We start from the raw sequence: 25,681 nt of genomic DNA, 5'->3' as shown, positions 1-25,681 counted from the left end.
ACACAAGTATTCAATCTCCTTTGAAAGCTATGATTTGATTTGTTGAGGCATGTTGTGTTGTTTTTGTTTTGTGTCACCTATACTCATTAGAAACGTGCTAGGGTAATTGGTTAAATGGAGAATTAATCTTGGGTCTTATATAAATAATAATTTAGTGATACATGAAGGTTATGGTTTGAGTTTTTTTAAAAGCATGAATTAAAGATAAATTCCATGTCCATTATGCTTGCTGATTTTTTTTTTTTTTTTTTTATAATTGGTGAGTAAAATTTGTGAAACAATGTTTAAAATGCTCATGTGATGTCTCTAATGATAGTTTGATTTTTATGTAAATAAAAGGGTGTTTTATTTCACATTTAAATGGAGTTTTATCAAATTAACACATGGTAATTTTTGTGAAGAAAAAAATGTGATTTTTTATCTAAGTTTGTGATTTTGAATGAAATATTAGTTGGTGGAATTTTTTGATTAAAATTAAGAAATTTCTTTTAAATGATATAAATAATTTGAGTGTATCAAATAAATTATGTCCTAAGTTATGTATGTGTAAAAATGATATATTTTTTAAAATATAATCATGAATTTTCTCATTATTATTAAAGTGTAGTTTTTTTTATTTATTTAAATGAGGAAAGTATTTTTGTTTAAATTCACTTATGATTTTTAAACAAAATAACGAGTTGCAAAAAAGTTTATGTTAATAAGTGTGGATGCTAAAAATTATATACTTGTTAAAAACCCAAATCTCATGCTAAGGTCCCGTGAATGCCTAAGTACGTACATGCGCCTACACCCCAAGATGAGTGTTGGGCAGCCTCGCCAGGCAAAGCCCCATTAGCCACATGAGACACCCGTCTCGTGCCTCGCGCGCCCGGCTGATGCACCGCGAGAGGCCTTCATTAGGCACCTCGGGCCAAAGGCCCCTGCCGTGCACCAGCGCCTCTCAAGACACCATCTCCTGCCCCACGCCTTTGCCTCGTGACCCCGCCTTGTGCCACAGACCAATGCCGCATGCCAACGCCTCATGAGGCACCCTCTCGTGCCCAAGCCTTTGCCTAGTGACCCTGCCTCGCGCCACAGACACATGTCGCGCGCCACAAACCCATCTCGTGCGCCAACACCTCGTGAGGCACCCTCTCGTGCCCAAGCCTTCGCCTCACAACCCTGCCTCATTCTGCAGACCCCTGCTGCGCGCCAGTGCCTCGCGAGACACCGTCTCATGTCTAGGCCTTTGGCTCACGCCATAGACCCCTGCCGCGTGCTAGCACCTCGCGAGACACCCTCTCGTGCCCAGGCCTTCGCCTCGCACCACAGATCCCTGCCACGCATCAGTGCCTCGCGAGACACCCTCTCGTGCCCAGACCTTCACCTCACGACCCCGCCTCATGCCACAGACCCCTACCGCGTGGTAGAGCCTCGCGAGACACCATCTAGTGCCCCAAGCCTCCACTCCGAGACCCCGCCTCGTGCCATAGACCCATGCTGCGACGGGCACCTCGAGGCTCTGGCCTCCCATGCCTTTTGGGATCGTGTCTCCCATGATGACCCATAAAGGCTTCAACAGTTAGAGGTTAAAAGAGTTGGATGCATACGGATACGAAGTATGTATGGGGGTACGACCATGAATTCCCCAAGTGTCTGACCCTAAGCACCAGGCCAGACAAGTAGTAGTCGTACGAGTAAGGTACTTGATGTGGTCCTTCCCATCCAACCTCTGACGTTCGTACTAAACAGATGGTGGAGGTATAACTAGGTACTAAAGTGGAGATGCTCCCGCAACCCTTGGCATGTACTAGAGCCGACCACCACGCTCCTGGCACCACTACCATCTATAGATTGTATATGCAGAGTCGTGTCCCCATGGACCACCATGTACGGTGAGCCAATAGTGCTCTACTATAAATATAACCTCCCTTCACCTGAGAAGGGGGGAGAGTTTTTCGGGAGAATTTTGTAACCAGTTAATGCTAATGAAAAAAGATATTCAATATCCTCTCCATTTTTCATTCTAGAATTCCAACTTTTACATTTGATGTTCTTCAGGTTTTAAGGAAGTTTGCTTGAAGTTTAGTGAGTTTAAAGTTCACTTCTTTTACAACTCCAAAAGTTCTTGATCTAACATAGTTCACGAGTTCTTACAGTCAACAATAAAATAAAATAATTATTTTGTTTAAAATCAAAAGAATCTTTCACCTAGACAATTCAAGCCTTAAATAATATAAGTGAATTATCATTTCAATCATGTAATTTTTATTAATTTAGAAGGACTATATTTTTCTAAAGGAAATAAGAAATTTGATGAGTATTTCTAAATGACTACATATTATGTTATTTTTCTATGCAATTTAAAAGAATAAATGGAATTATTATTTTATGAGGAATTAATAAAAAGCTAAATCAATTATTTTTTTATGAAATAAAAATAATATATTAAATGGTTTAATCAAACTTCCATATCTAATGAAACAAATAATAGTAAAGGAGCCATGTTGCTGAATTTTATTTGAAAAAGTAAGAAATAAGCATCTAGGAATTATCGTTTTTAACGTCACTTTTTAACAACGCTCCCACGTATGCATGTCGCATGCAAATGTACTTTTACGTTCAAATATATGCATATTATTCAACCATATCATTTTTACTTGAAAACCATGCATGAATAATAAGTAGAATTGAAATTATTCTTTTGTGGTTCTATGTGAAAAATGTGCATGTTTGGGAAATTATGTATAAGTTGTACCATTTGTCTATGGCCCATGCACACATGGGGTATATGTGTTGTGCACAAGAAATCTTATGTGACGCTAAAGAGTACTATTTGATTATGATTACAGACTCGTTGTGAAGTTTGTTCCATTTTTGCTTTTCTCGGACCTAAGGTAAGGAAGTTAGATAGAATCTTTATAATTATGCTATGAAATGGTAAGCTTGGTTTGTATGAGAATATATGCTATTTGTGATGAAGTACCATGAGATATGAAGTATGAAATGTTATTTTGAGATGAAGTGATGAATTTGATGAATCATGTATTTCCCTTTGTGTTGATATGACTGGATTCCATGTGTTTTGTATGATGTATGTGTTAGGGTTTTATGTCCTAATTAAAACTCAATTTCTTTGTAATCTCATTTATTATCAATAAAATAATAGAAATCATTTTTTGACACGGTCAATCACTTTTCTCACATGTTTTATTTCCATGATTATTTGTTTAATATAAACTTCTATTAAATCCTGAGCATATAGCTAATCATATTTATAGTGACGTAATCATAGTGGAATATAAATATGATTATACACTACAAGAATAACAGAATCTAGCGACGACACCTCTAGCGACGACATGAAAAAAATCGTCGCTAGAGGTTATTTCATACACGCGGCCCCTGTTCGTGCGAAAAGGAATTAATTTCCCTCCTTTATTGATGACTTTTCTCTCTCTCTCTCTCCCTTTATTTTCAGATTCTGCAAACCGAAACCCCAGACAGCTCTCCCTTCTCCTCTCAGACCCCAAACCCCAAACCCTTCTCCTCTCAGACCCGAACCGAACTCCTCTCTCCCTCCTCTCAGACCGAAACTCCTCACTCTCTCTCCCTTTATTTTTAGACCCAAACCGAAACCCCCAAACTCCTCTCTCTATTCTCTTAGAACTCAAACCCCAAGCCATGAGAACCCCAATCGCACAAAAGCCCATCCTCTCGAGCATCCTCCAAGCGCCATCTGTGGCTCTTCCAAGCCGTCGGAGACGTACGGTTCCTCCAAGCTCCATCGGAGAATCTCCATCTATGGTACATATATATATATAAATATTTAGTTATACGGTATATATATATATAAGTATTTAGTTTTTTATTATTAGTATTGTTCAGTTCATTTTTATATATATGTTCTTTTGTGACACCCTCTCTGTTTTGCATGTGTATGTCCTATTTTGGACTTGTTTGGGTAATGTGCATTTTTCAAAATAGTGCTTTTGATTCCTGTGGTAGAATCAAACTATCATATGTAAATGTTGACTAAAGATTTAGGATTACATTGGGATTTTTCATTTTCTTCTTTTATGGGACCCTGTACATATATACGGTGATTCTATTTGCCTTTGCTTGGCTTAGCTAGGCTCTGAGTGTGTAGAAATATAAGGCTTTTGAATTGACACTGATGGAGTTGAGGAATGGTAGTAGAGTTTGTTATATGCAGAGTAAATATAGAAAGTTCTAAGTTCTTGGTCGTCCTTTCTCAGATTTACATGGTTAATTAAATCATTTAGTAAATTAATTTTGGTGGCACACTTGTGCTGCTTGTAGTTTATTGTCATGTAGCTAAGTTTATAAGCTCTGAAATATTCTTGATTTCTAGGGGTGAATTTATATTGCTAACCCAATAGGTTTTCGCTTTTCACTATCATAAATGGAGTTATGAAATTATAAGAAGGTTCTTTCAAAGAATATGTAGTAATGTGCATATATGGAAATGGAGAATTTTAGTTTCTGAATTTACATATCTTGAAATTTGTATCTTGTGTTTTTTAGTAGATTAAACTGAATGGATTAGGAAAGATAGTTTAGTGAAGTGGGCTCAGTTCTAAGTTTAATTTTATTTTATTTATTCGTGTATGTAGTACATAGTTTAGTGGGCTCAGTTCTAGTGCTTTAGATTGACACAACTTCCGTCACCCCCCGCCCTCCACTCTCCCCCCTTTCTGTTTGCTGCACTTTTTTAAGTAATTACTGTCTTATATTTTGATTTAAATTCTTCATTATCTCTTTGAAAAGGACAACTATTTTGTTTATGTTGTTATATATCTTATTGCACTTCTTGATGTTTGCAGGGCTTGTAGTCCCAGATGTTCCATTAGAAGAGACTGATAATTTAAGAAAGGAAGCTCTGAAAAAGAATATTGAACTGGTGTGTCTTATTGGCCTTCCGATTTTTCATTCATTTGGATAGATACAGTGTTCTGTTTTTTTTTTTTTTGAAATGAAATTAACCTGCATCTTCTTGTATGCTTCAAAGGTATTGCTAACCACACCCACTACTCCTAATGATCGAATGAAAGCCATTGTTCAAGCTGCTGAAGGATTTGTCTATCTGGTAAGGTTTTTCTTTGGTCGACTCATCAATCTTGCTTCCTCTTTAGTTTTTCTGATGCTTATAATAATGCATTAGTTTAAGTAAGCTTGACCGTTCATGCTAGAACTCTGTTCACTCATTTCTCTCTCTAGACGTGGGTTTTAGTTTTTCTGATGCTTATAATAATGTCTCAGTCATTTGCTATAATTTGGCAACAATTCTTACTATGAACATGTAAGCGTCTCTATTGTGGTGAGGCAAGGCAAACTATGAACTCGAACTTGATATCTTCACATGCATTTTCGAAATGATTTCTTTGGATCGTAATTGTGTTTTATATGTTTAGTTGCTACTGTTTGACATTTTAAAATATTTGGTTGTAGTATTACAGGAAACAAAACTACCCATCTATTACTTGGTATATATATATTACTTGGTATAATAAATCACTACTGCATTAATCTTCTTTTTATTAATTTGTACTCTGTTGACTAACCACTTTTAATAAGCTACAATATTGAAATTTCTTGCTTGATTAATGTTGAATGAGTTGATTAGTTTTGGGTCGACCAGCTTATTTTATTATCTTGACAGTCATAGAATAATAATTGGCAAAACCATTTGCCTTCAAACGACAAGCATTCACCATTGGATTGGATAACATAATATAAATTCATAGTTTTTATTTGCCATTAGTTATATTTTGACTTTTCCCATCTTACTATTTAGCATGCTCAAATAGTTATATTTTTAAAAGTTTCATTTCATTTTATATTTTTTTGACTTGCATCTTTGCTTCTTTGTATGAAATCATCAATTTTAAAACAAGCTTATTGGTACTTCACCAGTTATCAATGAACCAATTAATAATGTTTAAGTCAAGTTTAACTAATTTTTGTATATCAAATGGTTAAGTTAACAAATGAATGGAAAATACTTATATGAAAATACTTGGGCTCTGTGTGAATTTTTATGGATTTAGTATGGTGGTGACCTATGTATATTAGTTTAGTTGGCTGTCAATAACAACATTCTTAGAAACTCTGATATTGAATACAAGTATCAAGTTAGCAAGGCCAATGATTCAAATTTGTGAGAATTTGTTCCAAAAAGCTTGATAATTTGTTGTCTTTGCTCCTTAGTTGTTTAACTATTATCTTCATATATATTTAGCTAAGACAGGTAGTTCTCATCTCAGATTAGTTGCAATTCTTTGTGTTCCTTGATCCTATCTCTCTTCATAATCCACAGACAACCAAAGACACACTCTAACCTGAATAATTTCCATATTTGTGTAGAAATTTTGTTTAGTTATCACAAATGACAATATTAGAACTCTATGTGATGCCATTTTTATCTTATTGAATTGTGATCAATATGGTTTAATGGGTCCATGTAAAGCAACAATTTGATATTCTTAAAGAAAAAGAAAAAGGACATATATGGAGATTAATTAAATAAAGATAAAAAGTGTAATTTTTGTGTATGTTCAAAGGAAAATGTAATTCCTTGTAACTGGAAAGTTTGGTTATTATTTTTATTATCAATTTTCTTTAGCTTAAGAAACCATTAATAGTTATTACGTGACAAATGTGTTTGACAATTGAAACTAATAATAATAATAATAATAATAAAGACTAATTAAGTTTGACCTTATTCCATTTAATACTTGTATATATAAATGAAGAATAATTCTTTATGATAGATAAAGTATACCTATATGTATAGCCTTCCGTGTTATGGTTAATGATAACACGGAAAGCTTTTGTGATAATGTAAAGCTGGTGTTTTTTTCTGTTTGCTTTAAGTTTTTCTTGCTAGTTTTGTGCTCTTGCTTGTTTTGTTTTGTGTGGTAATCTTACTAGTAAGTGATAGTTTAGTTTCAGAAGAACCTTTTTCTTTTTGCAATGCCAATTTGATTTTATCTAGAGTGTTGTCATTAAAAGGAGAGAATAAAACAGATTCTTAGAAATAGTGGAACATTGTTTGACATGTTTGTTTAGCAGCCCTGTGCTGCATTTTTTCTTTTCAAATTCATATACCATTTAATTCTTAAATTATTGTTCTTGTGGTAGTTGATGTTTAGATTTTATTCTTATCGTCTCTTGGTTGGGATTTATCTGGTAACAAACGGATTTTGCAATTTCTATTTGGTTATGTGCAGTTAAAGTTTTCTGTCTAAGGTTTTAAGATTAGTAATGCTTTAGTGCTTAACTACGACCGTCAAAAGCCTGGGGTCTCTGGGACCTGTTTTTTATTGTATGATGTAATGGTCTTTTGAATATTTATTGAGGCATGAGGATCAAAAGTTAGTCCTGGAGATGCAATATGTGATTTGTCCTGCACTCTCTTCTTGTTACGAATTCGAACAGTTTGAGTGAGATTATCTGGAAATGAGAATATGACATTAAAATTAGCTTTGACCTCCAATATTGAGAGCATATTTCAGTTAAAATTTTAAGGAACTTTAAAGTAAGTTGATTATTGTTAATTGTGAATTTAAATAAGATAGAACATTGTGAATCATGCTATTGTTAAATAAGGTTTGTTGGACTATAATTCTACTTTCACTTTCATCTGATTGACTGATAATATTGTGTCTATTTTACTTTAGCGACCTGCATGTGGTATGTTATGATGTAAAATTCATGTCTAATTGTATAGCTGTAGTTATTTCAAAGGCATAAAGGTAGAGAGCCAGCTGAATAAGAAATGCCATTGATATAAGTTAAGCCTTGTCATAAACAATTGTTTTTTTTAAGTGAACATTCTGTTTTTTGTTTTAACTTGGGTGTCATATTTAGTATCTGGGACTTTGAAACCATTTTGTGGGTGCCTCTTCTTTTGGTGGTATCTCCTTTCTGATCACTTCAAATCTCCTTTTGGGTGTCATATTTAGTATCTGGGACTGAGTGCATTTATGACCCACGACACTCTTAGGCCTCTCTCTATTATATATATATGCATATATGTATGTATGGAGTGGTGAGTTTTGGTTTAATTTTGTTTTTTTTTCTCACTGCCTCTTTCTGTTGTTCTGTTCTGTTCTTTTCTGTTGTATGGAGTGGTGAGTTTTTGTTCTGTTCTGTTGTTCTGTTCTTTTCAATAGGATATGTATATATATATATATATTTTGTTTTAGGTATATTTTCTTTACTTTCCAGACCCATCTTCTCTATCTTGTCTGGGTATAAATTTTCTTCTTAAGTAACTTAAGCATGTATTGTTTGGGTTCTCTTTGCAGTGTTCTCTTTGCAGTGTTCCATCTTCTTGTTGGACTCCTCAGGTTTGCTTTCTTAACCCTTTTCTTTTTTATAATCTATTATGTTTAAATTTTGTGATGGGTTTTTCAAATGCTGAACTTTTAATTAATAAATTTTCACTGTGTATATAAAATTATATATTATCTTTTACTTGAAATCTTTTAGAAATGTCCCTTTCATATGCATTGACATTAGACATAGTTCTCTATAGTTATAGTTATAGTTATAGATGGTATGGACTTTCTAAACAAAAATCTATTATTGTATTCGGTTTGGTATTTCTTTTTGGAACTATAATAATAAAAACACTTGGACTTGCTGGTTTTGTGTTCTTGCTTGTTCTGTTTTGTGTTAATATCAAGATTAAAAAATATATGCTTTTACTTTTTTCTCTGTGTTTTCTGTTAAGTGTTTTGAATTTTAAGCTTATTTATAGCAATCAAAGAATAGCTTAAGCTCAGTTTTTTCTGTGAAATCTCATTAGTTGTTTTTTTATGCAATCAATATTTATGGACTTTGTATCTTGAGGTATTCTTTTGGTTCTTTTATATGTTTAGGATTAATTAGGTGCCCATTTTGTTATTAGTTTGTGTATATGTGTGTTTAAATCAAATTCTTATCCTGTGCAGAGTATGATTTATGGTTTATTTTAAAGAGTGTTATTAGTTGGTGTGTTGAGATTTTTAGTTAGAAATGTATACGTGTTTGAACTTGGTTTCTAATCTATTTATAGTATTAATTTGGTTTCAAATTTGATTGTTTTAGATTGATTGATTTGGTGGATTGGTGGCTTTGAGTGTTTCGGACAATTTGACGTGGTGACTTTAAGGTATATTATTACAAGTCATGTTGAGTAAATCCCCACTATTATGAAATATTAATGATGACCCATTGTTTTGAAGCCTTATGTTTGGTTATGGAGTTGTGTTTTTGATCAGAGGCTTAGATATGTCTTCTGCGGCTATGCAACATCACGAAGGTGATGGTGGGGTAGATCCTCCTCCAGATCCAATGCAGATATAGGCTGATTGTGAGAGAGGTATCACATGCAATTATTATTTTTTTGGATGAATATATTGAATTAATTTATTTATGTGTATATAATAATTATATGTATTTGAGAAATAATAGTGATGACTAAAACGAAAAGGCGCGGCATCAACAAAGGGTTTTCAACTCGAGAAGCTAGAGTTGCATTAGGTAGACCACTACCACTGGAGTGGGATGTTCGAGGGAAGACTTACAAAGAAATTGGTGATTATTCCCAACATTTCTCTAGAGAGATCGGCATTCTCATTCGACAATATGCCGATCCCGACTACGACCGATGGGATAAATTACCCAGCGAAGTTAGGGATCGCAGACTTCCTCGTCTAGAGGTAATTTATTTCTATAATTTTTTTATTGGGTTCACTTTAATATTAAATCTAGCTAATTTATTTTATTTTTTTGATTCAGGGTGATTTATTCGACATTGATCGAAGTCGATATACCTCAGAGAACCTCCCCGGCATTCTTTTGGGCATTCAACGGTCGTGCGCTGATCGTTACTCGGAGTGGAAGAATGACTTGTCCACTCATTTAAAAAACAATGGTCGAGCACATCCTCCTGATGGTTTGGGCATGGAGAAATGGCAGAAGGCGCTCCAGTATTTTGATCGCCCTGAAGTGAAGGTATTCACAAAAATATTATTTTTTAATTTATTTTTGTTAATTTAACATATGGTTAACACAAGTTCTTTGCAGAAGCGTTCTGAGACTAACTCTGCGAACCGTGCAAAACAAAAACAGAGAAGCGTGCAGGGTTCACAGTCTACGCCAGCCCTTCGTTACAAGAAAGTACTTTCTTTTTTACATAATTGTTATTTATGTTTTTTTATAATGATTCTTTTTCTTAATTTTTTTCAAACTTCTTGTATTGTAGTGTGATTTACAAACTGGGTGTCTTGCTAGGGTTCCAGAGATTTGGATGGCGACTAAGTACATAGACGGGGAAGGTTGGGTGAGCAAGGCAGCAAAGGATAACTATGTAAGTAAATTTATATTTTATGATTTTCTTACTTTATTGTGTTCTAATATTCTTGAAAATTGTGTGATACAGGAAAAGATGATGGAGATACGTGACACTCTGCAGTCACAATCATCTACGAGCGCCTCTGCTTCGAGTACTATCCCGAGAGAAGAGGATGACATTATTCTTGTTGAGACTATCTTTGGACGTCGTCGAGGCTATCAGCCGGGCCTTGGTCGTAGGATTCGCACGAGGGCGAATTGTGAAGCGGCTGATGTACCTCAACCAGCCCAACCACCTCCTACCGCACAAGACATGCAAGAGGTGAGGAAGCGACTCCGAGCCATAGAGGAGCACTTGGCTAAGATTTGTGGAGTCTCGGGATCTGGATCTTCTCAGCAAGGTCATGGTGTCGATCCTACAACACCTAGTTAAAAACATTTATATTTATGTATTTTAATTTTACTTTGATAGTTACTTTGTCATAAGAATATTTATAGTAAAAATATAATTTTGTGCATAATTAAATATATGTCTATTTCAAATCTTTTAGCAAAAAAAATGTGTTAGTATATATATTGACTAATGACTTTTTTTTTTAAGTATATATAATAGTGCTTTAATGATTAACAAAAAAAAAATTAAAAAATATATATGTATATGGACTTTTAGCAACAACATGTTGTCGCTAAAAGTCTAAATGTTGTCGCTAAATCTCAACACTATTCCAATGGTAAGAGGTAGTTTCAAACTAATGGCGACGAAAATATAGCACTTTTAGCGACAACTTGTCGTCGCTATAAGAAATAGCGATGACATTCGGAAGTTCGTCGCTAATTAAAAACAATTAACGACTAGCATATAGCGACGACAAGTAGCGACGACTTTGTGGTCGCTAAAGGTATTAGCGACGATATTTCGGGAATTAGCCACGACTTAAGTCGTCGCTAAAACCCCTTTTTCTTGTAGTGATATGTCAAAATAAGTTAGTCCTAAGATTAGTTAGTGCATAGGATTTATACTGACTTGCCAGTCTACAGTATGATCTACTTACACATTGTAGTGTTATGTTCTTTCCAGAACATTAACAAAGTAGATAAGATTGGATGTATTTGTTATATTGGACTGGACTGATATTGACAGTTGATAGGATAAGTAAACATACCGTTATTATCTATTCTAGTCATATCATATCGTTGACCATAGCTCAAATCAATCTCAATTATGAGTGGTTAGTATTCTAATTGATTGTATTATTTGAGTTCTTTGACTTGTTCGTTACCAGCTTACCCTAGGGACTAACCCATACTTATATCTTGGGAACTCGGTAGTATAATTGAGTGGGATTGTTAATCATAGATATGAACATCTATAGCTTCTGATGAAGAATTAAAATGATGGTTTCCTTTTAGTTTGGTTCAAGGTGATAAATGATAGAGATCTCATTTCAGTAAGTAATATTAGTTTACTGAAATATAATTTACAATAAACTATGTGTTTTAAGGATACAATACAATGAGGGGTAAAACAGTATTTTAGGCCCATCTCATTGTAGACCGTCGATAGAGGATTGAGTGACAATCATGGTTGTAACAATGGATAATTAATAGCGTATCTATATTTGTTATAGAGCGTTCTATGAATTCAATAGTGCAATTCCGTGTCTTTAGTGGAGTGACGAGGAATTAATAAGTTAGTAAATTTATTTGTTAGATTTATGATAACTTATTAGAGCTTGAATTCATAGACCCATGGTCCCAACTGTACCTTGGATAAAATCATCTAGATAGTCTCAATTGATTAATTTAATTATATATTAGAATTATCAAAGTTGACTAAGTCAATTTTGATAGTTTCACAGAGTTATGTAATTTTGAGAAAAAAAGATAAATTATGGTAGATTTATTAATTAAGATAAATTGGTATCTAAATTAATAAATAAGTTTAAATCAAGGTTCAACTTATAAATAATTAATTTGATAAAGGATTTAAATAATTATTTAGTTAATTAAATCAATAGAAAATAATACATAACTTGATTTTAGTCCAATGGGCTAATAATCAAATGAAAAATTTCATGGGCATAAAGCCCATGATAATTTCCACCTAGGGCTATTAATTGGCTATTATTTTATTGATATTTTAATTCAATAAATGACCTAATTGAGTCGATAAAATGAATGTTAAGAGAGAGTTGAGAACACAAGTCAAGTCACAAGTTGAAACACAAATTTCTGATAGGTTTTAGATTCTCTCTAAACATGAGTCCTTTTCTAAGCCTTATTGTTCTTTTCTCTTCTTCTCTCTACATCTATTTAATGTGTTGAGAATTGCCCACTCCAGTCTAGGTGATTATAAGGATACTTTGGAAGGCTGTGAAGAAAATTGAAGATTAGTTTAGTTTCTTGGCAATACTCTGTGACAAAAAGGATACAAGGGTTAGAGAAACTCAATGAATGACTCATTCATTCTGCTGCGTATAATGTAAGTATTCTAATCATTATTTCTCTTTGAAATCAATTTTAGAAACATGTTCTAGGTTATCTCATATTAATTTCTTTGATATTTGATCTACATGAAAATAAATAAAGATCTTGTATAAGTTTTCCTAACAACTAGCCTCAGAGCCTTTGGTAATTTTTATTTTCATGCATGAACATGTTAAAAATTGAATTATTTGATGTGTTTAAATAATTGGATATATTTTCATGTTTTTATGAAGCATGTTGATTTTATGTGATTATTAGCAATTTTTAGGTTATTTAGTTGTGTTTTCTATGCCATTATTTTTATATATGTTTTATTTTGTGTAAAACATGCTAAAAATTAATTGGAAAATATTTTTGGTTTGAAAAATTGCAAAAAAAAATTTTGAAATTTTTTTGGTCTGACTGCCAGTCACGCGCGCGCATCACCCTCTCCGCGCATGCACTACCCAGCCCACACGCGCGCTCCAACGCCCGCACCGCCCAGCAACCGCACGCGCCCCCTCGGCAGCGATAAGGCATGCGCGCGCATGTCTCCTTGTAGCCGCACACGATGAACAATACCCATCACAGGAACTGTTCATCCAAATTATTTTTTAATTTTTTTAAAAATTAATGAAATTAAAATGTGAAAAATGATTATTTATAATCAAAACCAAAACTATCAGATTTGTTTTTGCAGTTTAAAATATTTTTTAAAATAAGATATTTTTGTTGGTTGAGATTTAAATAATTAGATATTTTCTACAAAGATTCAAATTCAAATTTCAAAATAGACTAACAACTTAATTTTAAATCTTCGAATATATTAAAAAATTAGTATTAAGATATCAAATATTTAAGATATTTTCTTTTAAATATTTGATATTTTTATTAAATCTTTATCTGGAAAACATAAATATATGTTTATTTTATATTTTTTAATATGTAAATTATTTAAAATTTGTTAGTTAGACATTTATATGGACATTGGAATTTATTTAACTATTTTAAGATATTTTAGGGTTATTATAACTATTAATATTTTATTTTTTTAAATGGTTAAAATATTAGCTTATTGTTGTAACAAGACAATATATTTTTGAAAAACAATTAAGATATTGACTTTAAAATTTAAAGTTGGTTAAATTTTGAAAAATATCATTTTTTCAACCAATTAATATATATTTTTTAATGGCCCATATGTTTGCTAGATATATGTATTTTTTGCCAAATAAAATATTCATAAAAAGATAGGTTTTATTTGGGCCCATTAGAAAATGTAAAGTTTAAATTCCTCTCTTGTGAGTGATTCCACTTGCCCATTTGCTTTACATGACTATAGGGGGTCTAATCAATTTATAACAATTAATAAAACAAAAGTTTAAATTCCTCTCTTTTGGACCTTGTATGGAAGTGTGGGGGCCTTTGTAATGGGAACGACATAATGGACCCAGCCCTCATCCATACAAGTCCAATTGTTAAGGCCCATTTACCTGAGTTGGACTTAATTGTATAGGTTCATTATATTAGTTCAACCTAAATATTGTTTAGCAAGAAATTAATTGAATTTGTTTCAATGTGACACTTTAGAATTAAAAGAAAATTATAGGACTTTGGTTTTAAAAATTTAATCTTTTCAATTTTTTAGAGAACCATAGTCGTTAATTTTCTAAAAATAAATAATAAAAATACTATTTTTTTAATTTTGTAATGAACTTATTTTAATAATTATATTTGATCTCCACCGTTTGTTTAACAAAGTCAATAACTTAATGGGGCCTCGAGACGCTTTGATTCGTCCCCCTACGGAAGGTGTTCATCAGTTATATTGACAATGTTAGATTTCAAAAGATAGATAATTATAGGTCAAATTCTACTAGACCCACCCCTACGGTGACTATTAAGACTAAATCTATTGATTATCAAAACCGTGGGTGTAGCTCATAAAATAAGAGATTTTGTTTTCTTATTTTGATCAAATAGTCAGTTGTTATTATTAAATAAGTTTACAACTATATTTAACTAGTGGTATTTTTGACTCTCGCCAACCTGGACAAGGATATCATAGATTAGTTAAAAACCTAAAGAAATAGAGATACGATTATTTTTGTATTTTCCCATATATCTAACATATATGTTGTCCTATTTCTTAAAATTTGTGTGAATAGGAGTTTTATTGAGAAAATGTGATTGATTTCTATTTTACTAATAATCGGTAGTTTTAAGTAGTGTCCATGTCTACTCCCATCCTTTCTCAACTTTCGATGGAGAAACTCACTGGAGAAAACTTCCTTAATTGGAAGAAGAATATCAACATAGAGTTGATTGGTGACAACTCTGAGTTCGTCATGATTGAGGAATCCCCAGAATGATAACAGTGTCTGTACGTTCTTGATGGCATCGCCAATGCTCATGATGGAACAAAAAATGCTTGGATTACACCGTCTTCGCACATACGTGATGACACCATGAATGCTCAAATGGCACCGTGTGTGCACATTCGTGATCAACTCAACTATGGTCTGACATAGCTCATGAATGAGCTTCATACTTATGAGTCTATCATGGGTGGACCAATGTAACGCCCCCAACTCCAGGGATCGTTACAGTGTACCTTATAAACAGTGCTAAACTCACTAATCGAGTCATTTGGCCAAAATCGTGTAACTAAGTATGATTAGCGGTTTAGGGATTAAATTTTTTGGTTAAGATGTAACGTTTCATTAGAACGTTTATTGTATACATTGGGATCTCAAAAATATAATTTAAGAGTTTGTTACAGGATAATATTTACAACAGGCTGATCTAAGCGGAAAAACAGGGTTTAACCCTAGTTCCTCTTCCAACCCTCGGCCGTGGCGGTCGAGCAGCCGCATATGTACACATCGTCACCTAAGCTCTCCAACTCAAGGATGGTCCAACTTTCTTTTGCCTTTACCTACACCACATAGCACCCGTGAGCCGAAGCCCAGCAAGAAAGCTTAATATGCTCATGAACAATAATAACATGACATCAAATCATAAGGCACACGCCTTGCAGATATAGCTCTATACCAGCAGCCAAACAAATCCACGTATATGTTGAGTATAACACATCAACCAATGACCATAATAGTCATCCAGGGATTTTAGCCCCAAATAGAAGAGTGACAGTTGTAGTAGTCACTGAGGTGGGTTCCGTTCCTAATAGCCATGTGACGATAGGGTCACCAGGGCTTATAGATAAGTGATCCTTTCACTAGCATAAACAGGATAGGTATCTGGTGAATAGTCACCAGCATAAACCTGTCGAGTAGATGTGTGATCCTTTCACTAGCTTAAATAGGATAGGTGCATGATGACTAGTCATCAACATAACCTTCCTCATGACCATAGAATCATAACCATGGAACTCTGTTCCCTAGCCATGTGACAGGCCGTCACCTAGGCCTTAGGCCCTGGATCTAAGTAACTAGCTTACACTAGTCAAGCGCTTATAAGTTTCATCGTCCTTAGGGTCGGTCAAGCATTAACGCCATAGATTCATTCAACCCTTATATCGATTAGATCTAATCTTCATTCGGCCCTGCGTTCATGACGTTATGCCATTCTCGGCTATTAGGTCCGTAGTACGCGACCAGTGCCAAGCCTGACTAATCAGTTCCATATACAAGTAAGCAATGCCACCAAACACATATCATATATCAAATATCCGAATACAGGGCATTCAACAAGCTTACTTAACAATTACTAGCACAATTAGGATCATGCATAAACATAGAGGCTCAAGCTCTGAACAATATCATATTCAGTATACATAGCATGTCCTAATCACATGTTTCTCGTGCATTATATTTAAACATCCAACATGCATCAAGAATAACCATGCATGTCACATATACACAGGGTGCATTTTTCTTACCTCCGGCTCGAACGAGAATTAGAGCAAGAACGACCCTTGAGAACAATCGATCCTTAATTCTTTAGCGGTCACCTAGTCATAACCAAACATAACCTCTTATTAATGAAAATCAACAAAGATAGGGTCTTGATCTAAACCCCACTCTCGGGACCTCGAAACATGCCCACACGGTGAGTAGATTCGATCCCGGGCCTTAAGGATTGAAACCCCGAGCCAAAAACCCTTAAAAACACTTAAAACAGGGTTATGAAGAAACAGGGTAGCGCTACAACGCTACCCTCCTAGCGCCCCAGCGCTCTTCTCAGAACCACAAACCGCCCCAAACATATCCTGTGTAGCGCTATAGCGCCCTCTGATGGGCGCTGTAGCGCTACCCCCAAATTGAACCACCCCTAAAATCTTCTTCTTCGACTCCTTCAATTCTAGCTCGATTCCAATGCTTCCAAATCCCATTTTTGATTCCAAATGAACCCAAAAACCATCCTCACATGCCCCAAGAATCACAACCACAAGAACCCTAGCAAAAAGTCCAATCAATTCCCAACTTTTCAACTCAAAAACCAGCAGAAACTTAACTAAGAAAATAGAGCAAAAGCAAGAGTTCTAATGGCTAAAAACTCACCTCAATATCAGCAACACACCCTCTTCAATGGTGGAGCATAACCCTAGCTTATCCCAGCTTGGTTCCATGGCTTGATTCCTCAAACAAAGCTTGAAAATCCAAAGAGAAATGGAGGAGAAAAACCATCGGGAGAGAAGGAAAGACATGACTCTGTTTCGCTAAACTTCTACAACCTTAATGGCTGATATAAATCTCTAAGGGGTGAAAATACCTAAATGCCCTCAAGTCTAAAATAAAACCTTAACAGCCACCAAGGGCAAAAATCGTCCTTTCGCACCTATTTTGTTAATCATAATTAACACCATCCAATTCCCGCTATTCTCAATATTCTCAAACAAAAATAAATTATATCCCATTACCCTTTAATTCCCGGTAATGTTCTAATCATTAAAATCACCCCGAGACTCAACCCGAGCCTCGAACTTAATCCCGTTATGACCAGACCAAACACTTGCATTTCATGATCGTCTCATGCCAAAAGGCTCGAACAAATCCACATATAATGTGGTACCAATCATAACTCACCCACATGCACGAAAATACACAATCACGCCCTCAACGGGCCAAATTACCAAAATGCAATTTTAATTAAAATAAACCCATATGCATGCATTTATCATCATATAATAATATAATTCACATAAATATGCATATGATCACTAAATAACATAATAAATCAATTATGGCCTTCTCGGCCTCCTAATCAAGGTTGTAACCCTTATTAGGAAATTCAGGGCATTACAATTATCCCCTCCTTATAGAAATTTCTTCCTCGAAATTTATCTATACCACCCAGAATAAGAATTCCGCACAATTGACTCCAATTTCCCAGGTCGCTTCCTCGACCTCACTGTCTCTGTAGCATATCTTAACTCAAGGTACACTCTGTTCCTCAGAACCTTATTACTTCTGTCACAATCTGAACTGGTTATTCCTTACCAGAATACTTAACCTTAACGTCCAGATTCTTATTACTCAACTCATGAGTTCATTTAACCCATGTCCACTACATGGAATTGCATAACACTGTATTCAAATTACAGTGCCAAAGATAAGACCGATTCAAAATCAACCTAACTAGTCCCATCTAGGATCCATACTGCCAAGATAATCTAGGGCTTAACTTGCCCTTAACTCCTTACCTTATTCCATCGTGATACTTTAAGGAAGATATATCCTTCTACATTGGAACTCCATGTTCCTTATTTTCAATTCAGTAAAACTTTTCCATTTATTCTGAGAAGTGAACATTCACATTCCAATCTCTAGTAATCTCAATGGTCCATAGAATTACCCCAAGACCCAGATATATATATTAACTCATTCATCTTATAAGATGTTCTTCCAATAATAATTGGATAACCCTCTCTCTCTGATTTACCATCGGTCTAAGAGTAATAAACTGTACTGAATTCCATTTATATACTCATCACCTTCTTAACCCTTCCAAAACCTGGAATTCGCAATAAAGTCTTCATCTGATAAGATAGACCTTGAGTTCCCATAAAGGCACTCTTTTCGATTCTCACATAGGGATCTGAATATCGATCAGCTGCATTACTTATCCTTACTGATAGAAATGAGCTCACTTGGAAAACTAGTCCATAATGACCCAATGTCAACTCACGCCGACCCATGAACCAGGGAAACTCCACCATGAAACCCATCGCGATGCATTCCTTGTTTCCATTACAAAATACTCAAAGCCTGCATGGCCTTGTTGAATCCTCAGACTCTATCTTGACCTATTAACAGGTTAAGAACTTTATCACACATTCCATTTCATCCCTCTCCATCTCAGGCCACCATTAGGAAGCTTCCATATCCTGATACATTTCCATGATGCCTGAATGAAGAGAATAGGAGAATAACCTGAGATTCATCCAGAATCTCCCATTTAATCCCAGTGTCCATAAGATTCCAAATCCGATCTCTATACCATAATAATCCCATGTTTGACACGGTACAATCTTTAGCTAACTCAGCTAAGACATTCTCCTCAATCTTCCTTTCTGTGGTTCACTTAATCATCTTTCCTTTTTGATCTTTCCTGAGATGGTAATCTCATACATAAATCTGGTCACCTGGCCCACCAGAAACTCTACTCTAGTTCTGGTCAGATACTTTAACCAACATGTTGCATAGGCAATCACTTCTCCTTGCTACTGATGTGTCATAACCACTTACTAACTGATTCTAATCTGCATGAAGACTCAGAACTAATTCCCAAGGCACCTAAAACATCTTTACCACCCAAGGAAACTCTTGCCCCTAAGGCCTTCCTTGACCTTGATAAATCTCCGCAGAGAAAACACCACAATACCATCGTCCATGACGATCATAATTCCCGTTCAAATAAACCTTTGAATGCTCTGTTCACCTGATTCATAATCACTTGGCATTAAATAATTTTTTTTCCAAATCATAACTCAGCACTCCCAGTGCCCTTATCTATTATAACAATAGACTTCTGTATAATCCTTTCCCTGATCTCTAACTTGTACTAACCAGATCCAATATTCACCTTAGAGAATACCATATTACTCATTAACTGGGCCTTTTATTCTTACAACTTCGTTGACCATTCAAAACAGTGCCTTAAAATCCTGTTTCCATTCCTAGCGTCAATCCAATCACCATACTATCTTTTCACATAAAGGAACCCTGACAAATCCCCTGGAAACACATCCAGAACTCACAGATTAATCCAATCTGTCTTGACCCCACTGGCACATTCTAAGTGGTATCCACCACACCAGCTAAGAATTCTATGCATCTCTCTGCCATAAAACTCTAGCTCTCAATACAGATGTCATAATCATATCAAATTCATGCACAGTGTCAATCGTCATAAGGCCTTCCACTCTCAATCTCAAGAGTTACTATACTTTCCATGCCATTTAAAATTGCCCCACACTTGGCTAACCAATCCATACCCTGGATCATACTAAAACCAGTCAGTCATAACCAACTCATGAAAACCACTAATAAGCGTTTCCACAATAATTCACCTGATCTTTTAAATTACCAATATAGTAACACTTTTCATCACCGCATAACCATATGATTTTCATATCAACTTTATGCTTTTCTATACGCAACAAATAAAGAAACTGCATGGCACCAAATCAGTCAGAACAAAATAAAGATCAGAACCAAAAGATAACCTGCCACCCCCGAGGAACTGGTCTCGGTCTCAAACTCTGACTGCCTCGGAATAAACAATCGAGTTGGAATTGAGCTGTCTATCCCCTTTTTCTCATCCTCTCCTAGCCTTGGGAAATCCTTCTTGAAATGCCCAACCATACCACATGCAAAACATTCCCTTGCTCCGCATTCTCCCAGATGACGCCTCTTGCACTGAATGCATATTGGACGAGTCTTCCAACCTTCATTCTTGCTTGCTCTAATAAGTGGAGATACCACTATCTGAGCTCCATGCTCCTTAGCACTCTTCTTCTCATCTCTTATGCTCTCAACAACAAGAGCCTTCTCTACAACCTAAGCATGGGTAGAGACTTCATACACTGGGGCAACTCTAATGCCCCGAGCTATTCCAGGATTCAATCCCTGAACAAACTTTTCCTTCCGAGCTACATCTGTGGGTACCATATCTAAAGAAAACTTGGCCAACCCTTCAAATCTATTAACATACTCAGTTACTATTGCCATATCCTGAACGGGATTGAGAAACTCATTCATCTTAGCGGTCTTAGCTACATCACAATAATACTTTTCATTGAACAGCTGCCTAAATTCTTTCCAATCCATCACAACTATATCTCGTGTCTGGGATACTATTTCCCACCACGTACGAGCATCATCCTGCAATACAAATGTTGCACAAGCCACCCTATCATGACCTACCAGTCCCATACTATCAGGAATGGAAATGATCATGCCCATCCATTGCTCAGATATGAATGGATCTAGGCCTCCCTCGAAGACTGGAGGGTAATACTCCTAGAATCTTCCACAAAGAAATTCCCATTTGCTCTCAACCCTAGGCTGAGCCAAAGCTGGTGCCACTCCTAGCATAGCAAAGGAAGAGATGTTCCCCAACAGATTTTGCTGTTGCTTCAAACACCTAATCTCTTCCTCATGCCTCTGCAATTTTGATTGCAAATCTATAAGCATCTACTAAAAATTCATAGGTGCAGATGAAGAACTGATACCCTGGCTGTAACTCCCAGCCTTTGTATAACCACCACCAGGCCTCATTATCTGCCTTGAATATAAACCTGCTGATTGAATCTACAGTCAATAACTTGACCCATTAATCATGATGAGCATATCAAGAGCTTTTCCCCATGGGATAAATTTTACCACACCACATTCATTATCCACTTGCAGTGCTACAAACAAAACAACATGCCCACAACATTTATACATCAATCATAATCCCTGCTCTTCCAACATTCAAACCATGCCTCCAACTCCAACATACAAATATCACAATTATATATTAATGGAGCAGGTAATCATGTGATCACATTCATAAATATTCATGGAGCATATAATCATATAGTCAAGCTTACTGTATACATTTGTATCCCAAATATATAATTTAAGAGTCTGTTATAGGCTAATATTTACAACAGCCGATCTAAGCGGCAAAACAGGGTTTAACCTTAGTTCCTCTTCCAACCCTCGGTCGTGGCGGTCAAGCAGCTACATATATACACATCGTCACCTAAGCTCTCCAACTCAAGGATGGTCTAGCTTTCTTTTGCCTTTACCTACCCCACATAGCACCCGTGAGCCGAAGCCCGGCAAGAAAACTTAATATGCTCATTAACAGTAATAACATGTCATCAAATCATAAGGCACACGCCTAGCAGATATAGCTCTATACCAGCAGGCAAACAAATCCATGTAATGTTGAGTATAACACATCAACCAATGACCATAATAGTCATCCAGGGCTTTTAGCCCCAACTAGAAGAGTGATAGTTGTACTAGTCACTGAGGTGGGTTCCGTATCCAATAGCCATTTGACGATAGGGTTACTGGGGCTTATAGATAAGTTATCCTTTCACTAGCTTAAACAGGATAGGTATCTAGTGAATAGTCACCAGCATAAACCTGTCGAGTAGATAAGTGATCCTTTCACTAGCTTAAATAGGATAGGTGCATGATGACTGGTCATCAACATATCCTTCCTCATGACCATAGAGTCATAACCATGGAACTCTATTCCCTAGCCATGTGACAGGCAGTCATCTAGGCCTTAGGCCCTAGCTTTGAGTAACAAGCCTAGACTAGTCAAGCGCTTATAAGTTTCATCGACCTTAGGGTCGGTCCAACATTAATTCCATAGAGTCATTCAACACTGATATCGATTAGATCTAATCTTCATTCGGCCCTGCGTTCATGATGCAATGCCGTTCTTGGCTATTAGGTCCGTAGTACGCGACCAGTGCCAACCTTGACTAATCAGTGCCATATACAAGTAAGCAATGCCACCAAACACATATCATATATCAAATATCCGAATACAGGGCATTTAGCATGCTTACTTAACAATTACTAGCACAATTAGGATCATACATAAACACAGAGGCTCAAGCTCTGACCAATATCATATTCAGTATACACAGCATGTCCTAATCACATGTTTCTCGTGCATTATATTTAAACATCCAACATGCATCAAGAATAACCATGCATGTCAGATATACACAAGGTGCATTTTTCTTACCTCCGGCTCGAGCGAGAATTAGAACAAGAACGACCCTTGAGAACGATCGATCCTTAATCCTTTAGCGATCACCTAGTCATAACCAAACATAACCTCTGATTAATGAAAATAAACAAAGATAGGGTCTTGATCTAAACCCCACTCTCGGGACCTCGAAACATGCCCACACAGTGAGTAGATTCGATCCCAGGCCTTAAGGATTGAAACCCCGATCCAAAAACCCTTAAAAACACTCAAAACATGGTTTTGAAGAAACAGGGTAGCGCTACAGCGCTACCCTCCTTGCGCCCCAACACTCTTCTTAGAACCACAAACCGCCCCAAACATATCATGTGTAGCGCTATAGCACCCTCTGATGGGCGCTGTAGCGCTACCCCCAGACTAAACCACCCCTGAAATCTTCTTCTTAAACTCCTTCAATTCTAGCTCGATTCCAATGCTTCCAAATCCCATTTTTGATGCCAAATGATCCCAAAAACCATCCTCACATGCCCCAAGAATCACAACCACAAGAACCCTAGCAAAAAGTCCAATCAATTCCCAACTTTTAAACTCAAAAACCAGCTGAAACTTAACTAAGAAAAAAAGCAAAAACAAGAGTTCTAATGGCTAAAAACTCACCTCAATCTCAGCAACACACCCTGTTCAATGGTAGAGCATAACCCTAGCTTATCCGAGCTTGGTTCCTTGGCTTGATTCCTCAAACAAAGCTTGAAAATCCAAAGAGATATGGTGGAGAAAAACCATCGAGAGAGAAGGAAAGATATGACTCTGTTTTGGTAAACTTCTACAGCCTTAATGGCTGATATAAATCTCTAAGGGGTGAAAAGACCTAAATGCCCTCAAGTGTAAAATAAAACCTTAACAACCACCAAGGGCAAAATCCTCCTTTCGGACCTATTTTGTTAATCATAATTAACACCCTCCAATTACCGTTATTCTCAATATTCTCAAACACCAATAAATTATATCCCATTACCCTTTAATTCCCATTACACCATTAAATAAACCCATATGCATGCATTTATCATCATATAATAATATAATTCACATAAACATGCATATGATCACTAAATAACATAATAAATCAATTATGGCCCTCCTAGCCTCTTAATCAAGGTCCTAACCCTTATTAGGAAATTTTGGGCATTACAACCAAGTAAGGGAGGAGAAATGAAGACAACTACTACTACTGCTGATGATCCAGCTAAGGCTGATGCTAACCAAGCTTCTTCTTTGAAAGCTAGAAATAAGATGGAAAAATGGTGATTAGTCCTCAAAAGTATCATTTTATTAGGCTAAAAGTTTAAAATTATTTAAGTTTTAATAAATATTTTCATGAATTTATTGCCATATATTTATATTTGAAAATATTAATTCTAATTTAATTTGTGTTTAATTTTCATGAAATAAAATGTATTTTGACACAAAGAAAAAGAAAGAAGAAAGAAAGAATTAAAAGTGAAGAAATAATGAAGAAAAATGAATTTTTGGCAAGATTAGGCCCAAAATGGAGCCTAGGCCCAAAGTCTTCAGCAACCAGCCAAGCCAAGCCGAGCCAGAGCTGCGCTTGACACGATCTGACGCTGCTGCCAGCCTGCCGAGCCAACCAGCTGCTGCCACGCATCCCGAGCCAGCCTGACAAGCCAACCAGCTGCTGCCACGCGTCCCACGCTGCCAACAAATGCTCCCCACGCACCCGACCACGCCTGCCACTCCACCTGACACGCGTCCCCACTCCATCTGCCATGTTCCCCACTCCACTGCCTCAGTTTTGGCCTAGCCACTCATCACACGACACATGGGTCCTTGTCCCCACTCCACCCGCCAACATTTGTCCCACTTTGCTCCAATTTTGCAGCCATTTCCCCAACTATTTTGTACACGATTTTACACATTTTGGGTCTTATTTTCTCTATAAATAGAGAACCAAAACCAGTGTAAATGATCAGATTGGAGAGTGGAAAAAAGACACTTTGTATTTTGTTTTTTTTTTTCTTATTTCTAGTTTAATTTTGCTTGTTTTAGGTGACAAAAATGAGTCAATTATTTTAGAAATATTGGTGAGGTTAGAGTCTAGTTGTTGTACTTTTCATTCTCAATATTGATAATCATTCTTCTTATGCTTCATTTCAATATCTCATTAATTATTTTGTTTCTCATCTTCTAATTTCTTTTCTAAAATTATTTAGCATTTTTTACATAAGTTCAGTCATGTTTTTATTATGTAACTTAGATTGTAAATTTATTTTAATATATTTGTTATATTGTATGTCTTTTACTGCATTCTGCTAGTGGTATTTTGTCGCTCTTGGATATATAATATGATATGCTATGAAATTAGGATGTAGATTCAATTTAATCTAGATTATTTAATTTGTGCTTTTAACATATACATCTTCCAGTTGTAATTAATGGTGTAGAATTGCAACTGTGTTTTGAATTGATATCAATATTAGAATAGGTTTTACAGTACTGCATCTCTACCTTGCCATGCACTTTATCTGATCATTTTCCCTATTCTATCATTTTACTTTCACAAAATCCATTTCTTCAATTCTACTTTATTTTTATCTTTTATTTACTAATCTAATCTTTAGTTGTGTTTGCCTCTCTGTGGATAATACATAGCCCAATTACTACT

At 35.7% G+C, this 25,681-nt stretch overlaps 1 protein-coding gene and 1 long non-coding RNA gene across 2 annotated transcripts; both read left to right on the top strand.

Annotated features, from left to right (window-relative positions):
* The first annotated feature begins 8,876 nt into the window (after positions 1–8,876).
* On the top strand, positions 8,877–10,172 carry LOC133818400 (uncharacterized). Its single transcript, XR_009885891.1, has 3 exons — positions 8,877–9,163; positions 9,273–10,008; positions 10,126–10,172. It is a non-coding gene; the product is annotated as an uncharacterized LOC133818400 (long non-coding RNA).
* Positions 10,173–10,232: 60 nt separating this feature from the next.
* LOC133818399 (uncharacterized) lies at positions 10,233–10,865 on the top strand. Its single transcript, XM_062251260.1, has 2 exons — positions 10,233–10,363; positions 10,436–10,865. The coding sequence occupies exons 1-2, from the start codon at positions 10,304–10,306 to the stop codon at positions 10,778–10,780; spliced, it is 405 nt and encodes a 134-aa protein (XP_062107244.1). The 5' UTR covers positions 10,233–10,303; the 3' UTR covers positions 10,781–10,865.
* Positions 10,866–25,681: the final 14,816 nt, after the last annotated feature.

Source organism: Humulus lupulus, chromosome 2 (genome assembly GCF_963169125.1).
Source record: "Humulus lupulus chromosome 2, drHumLupu1.1, whole genome shotgun sequence".
In the NCBI taxonomy this organism is placed as follows: domain Eukaryota; kingdom Viridiplantae; phylum Streptophyta; class Magnoliopsida; order Rosales; family Cannabaceae; genus Humulus; species Humulus lupulus.
The sequence above is the reverse complement of the archived record's forward strand: the minus strand, read 5'-3'. Positions and strand labels throughout refer to the sequence as shown.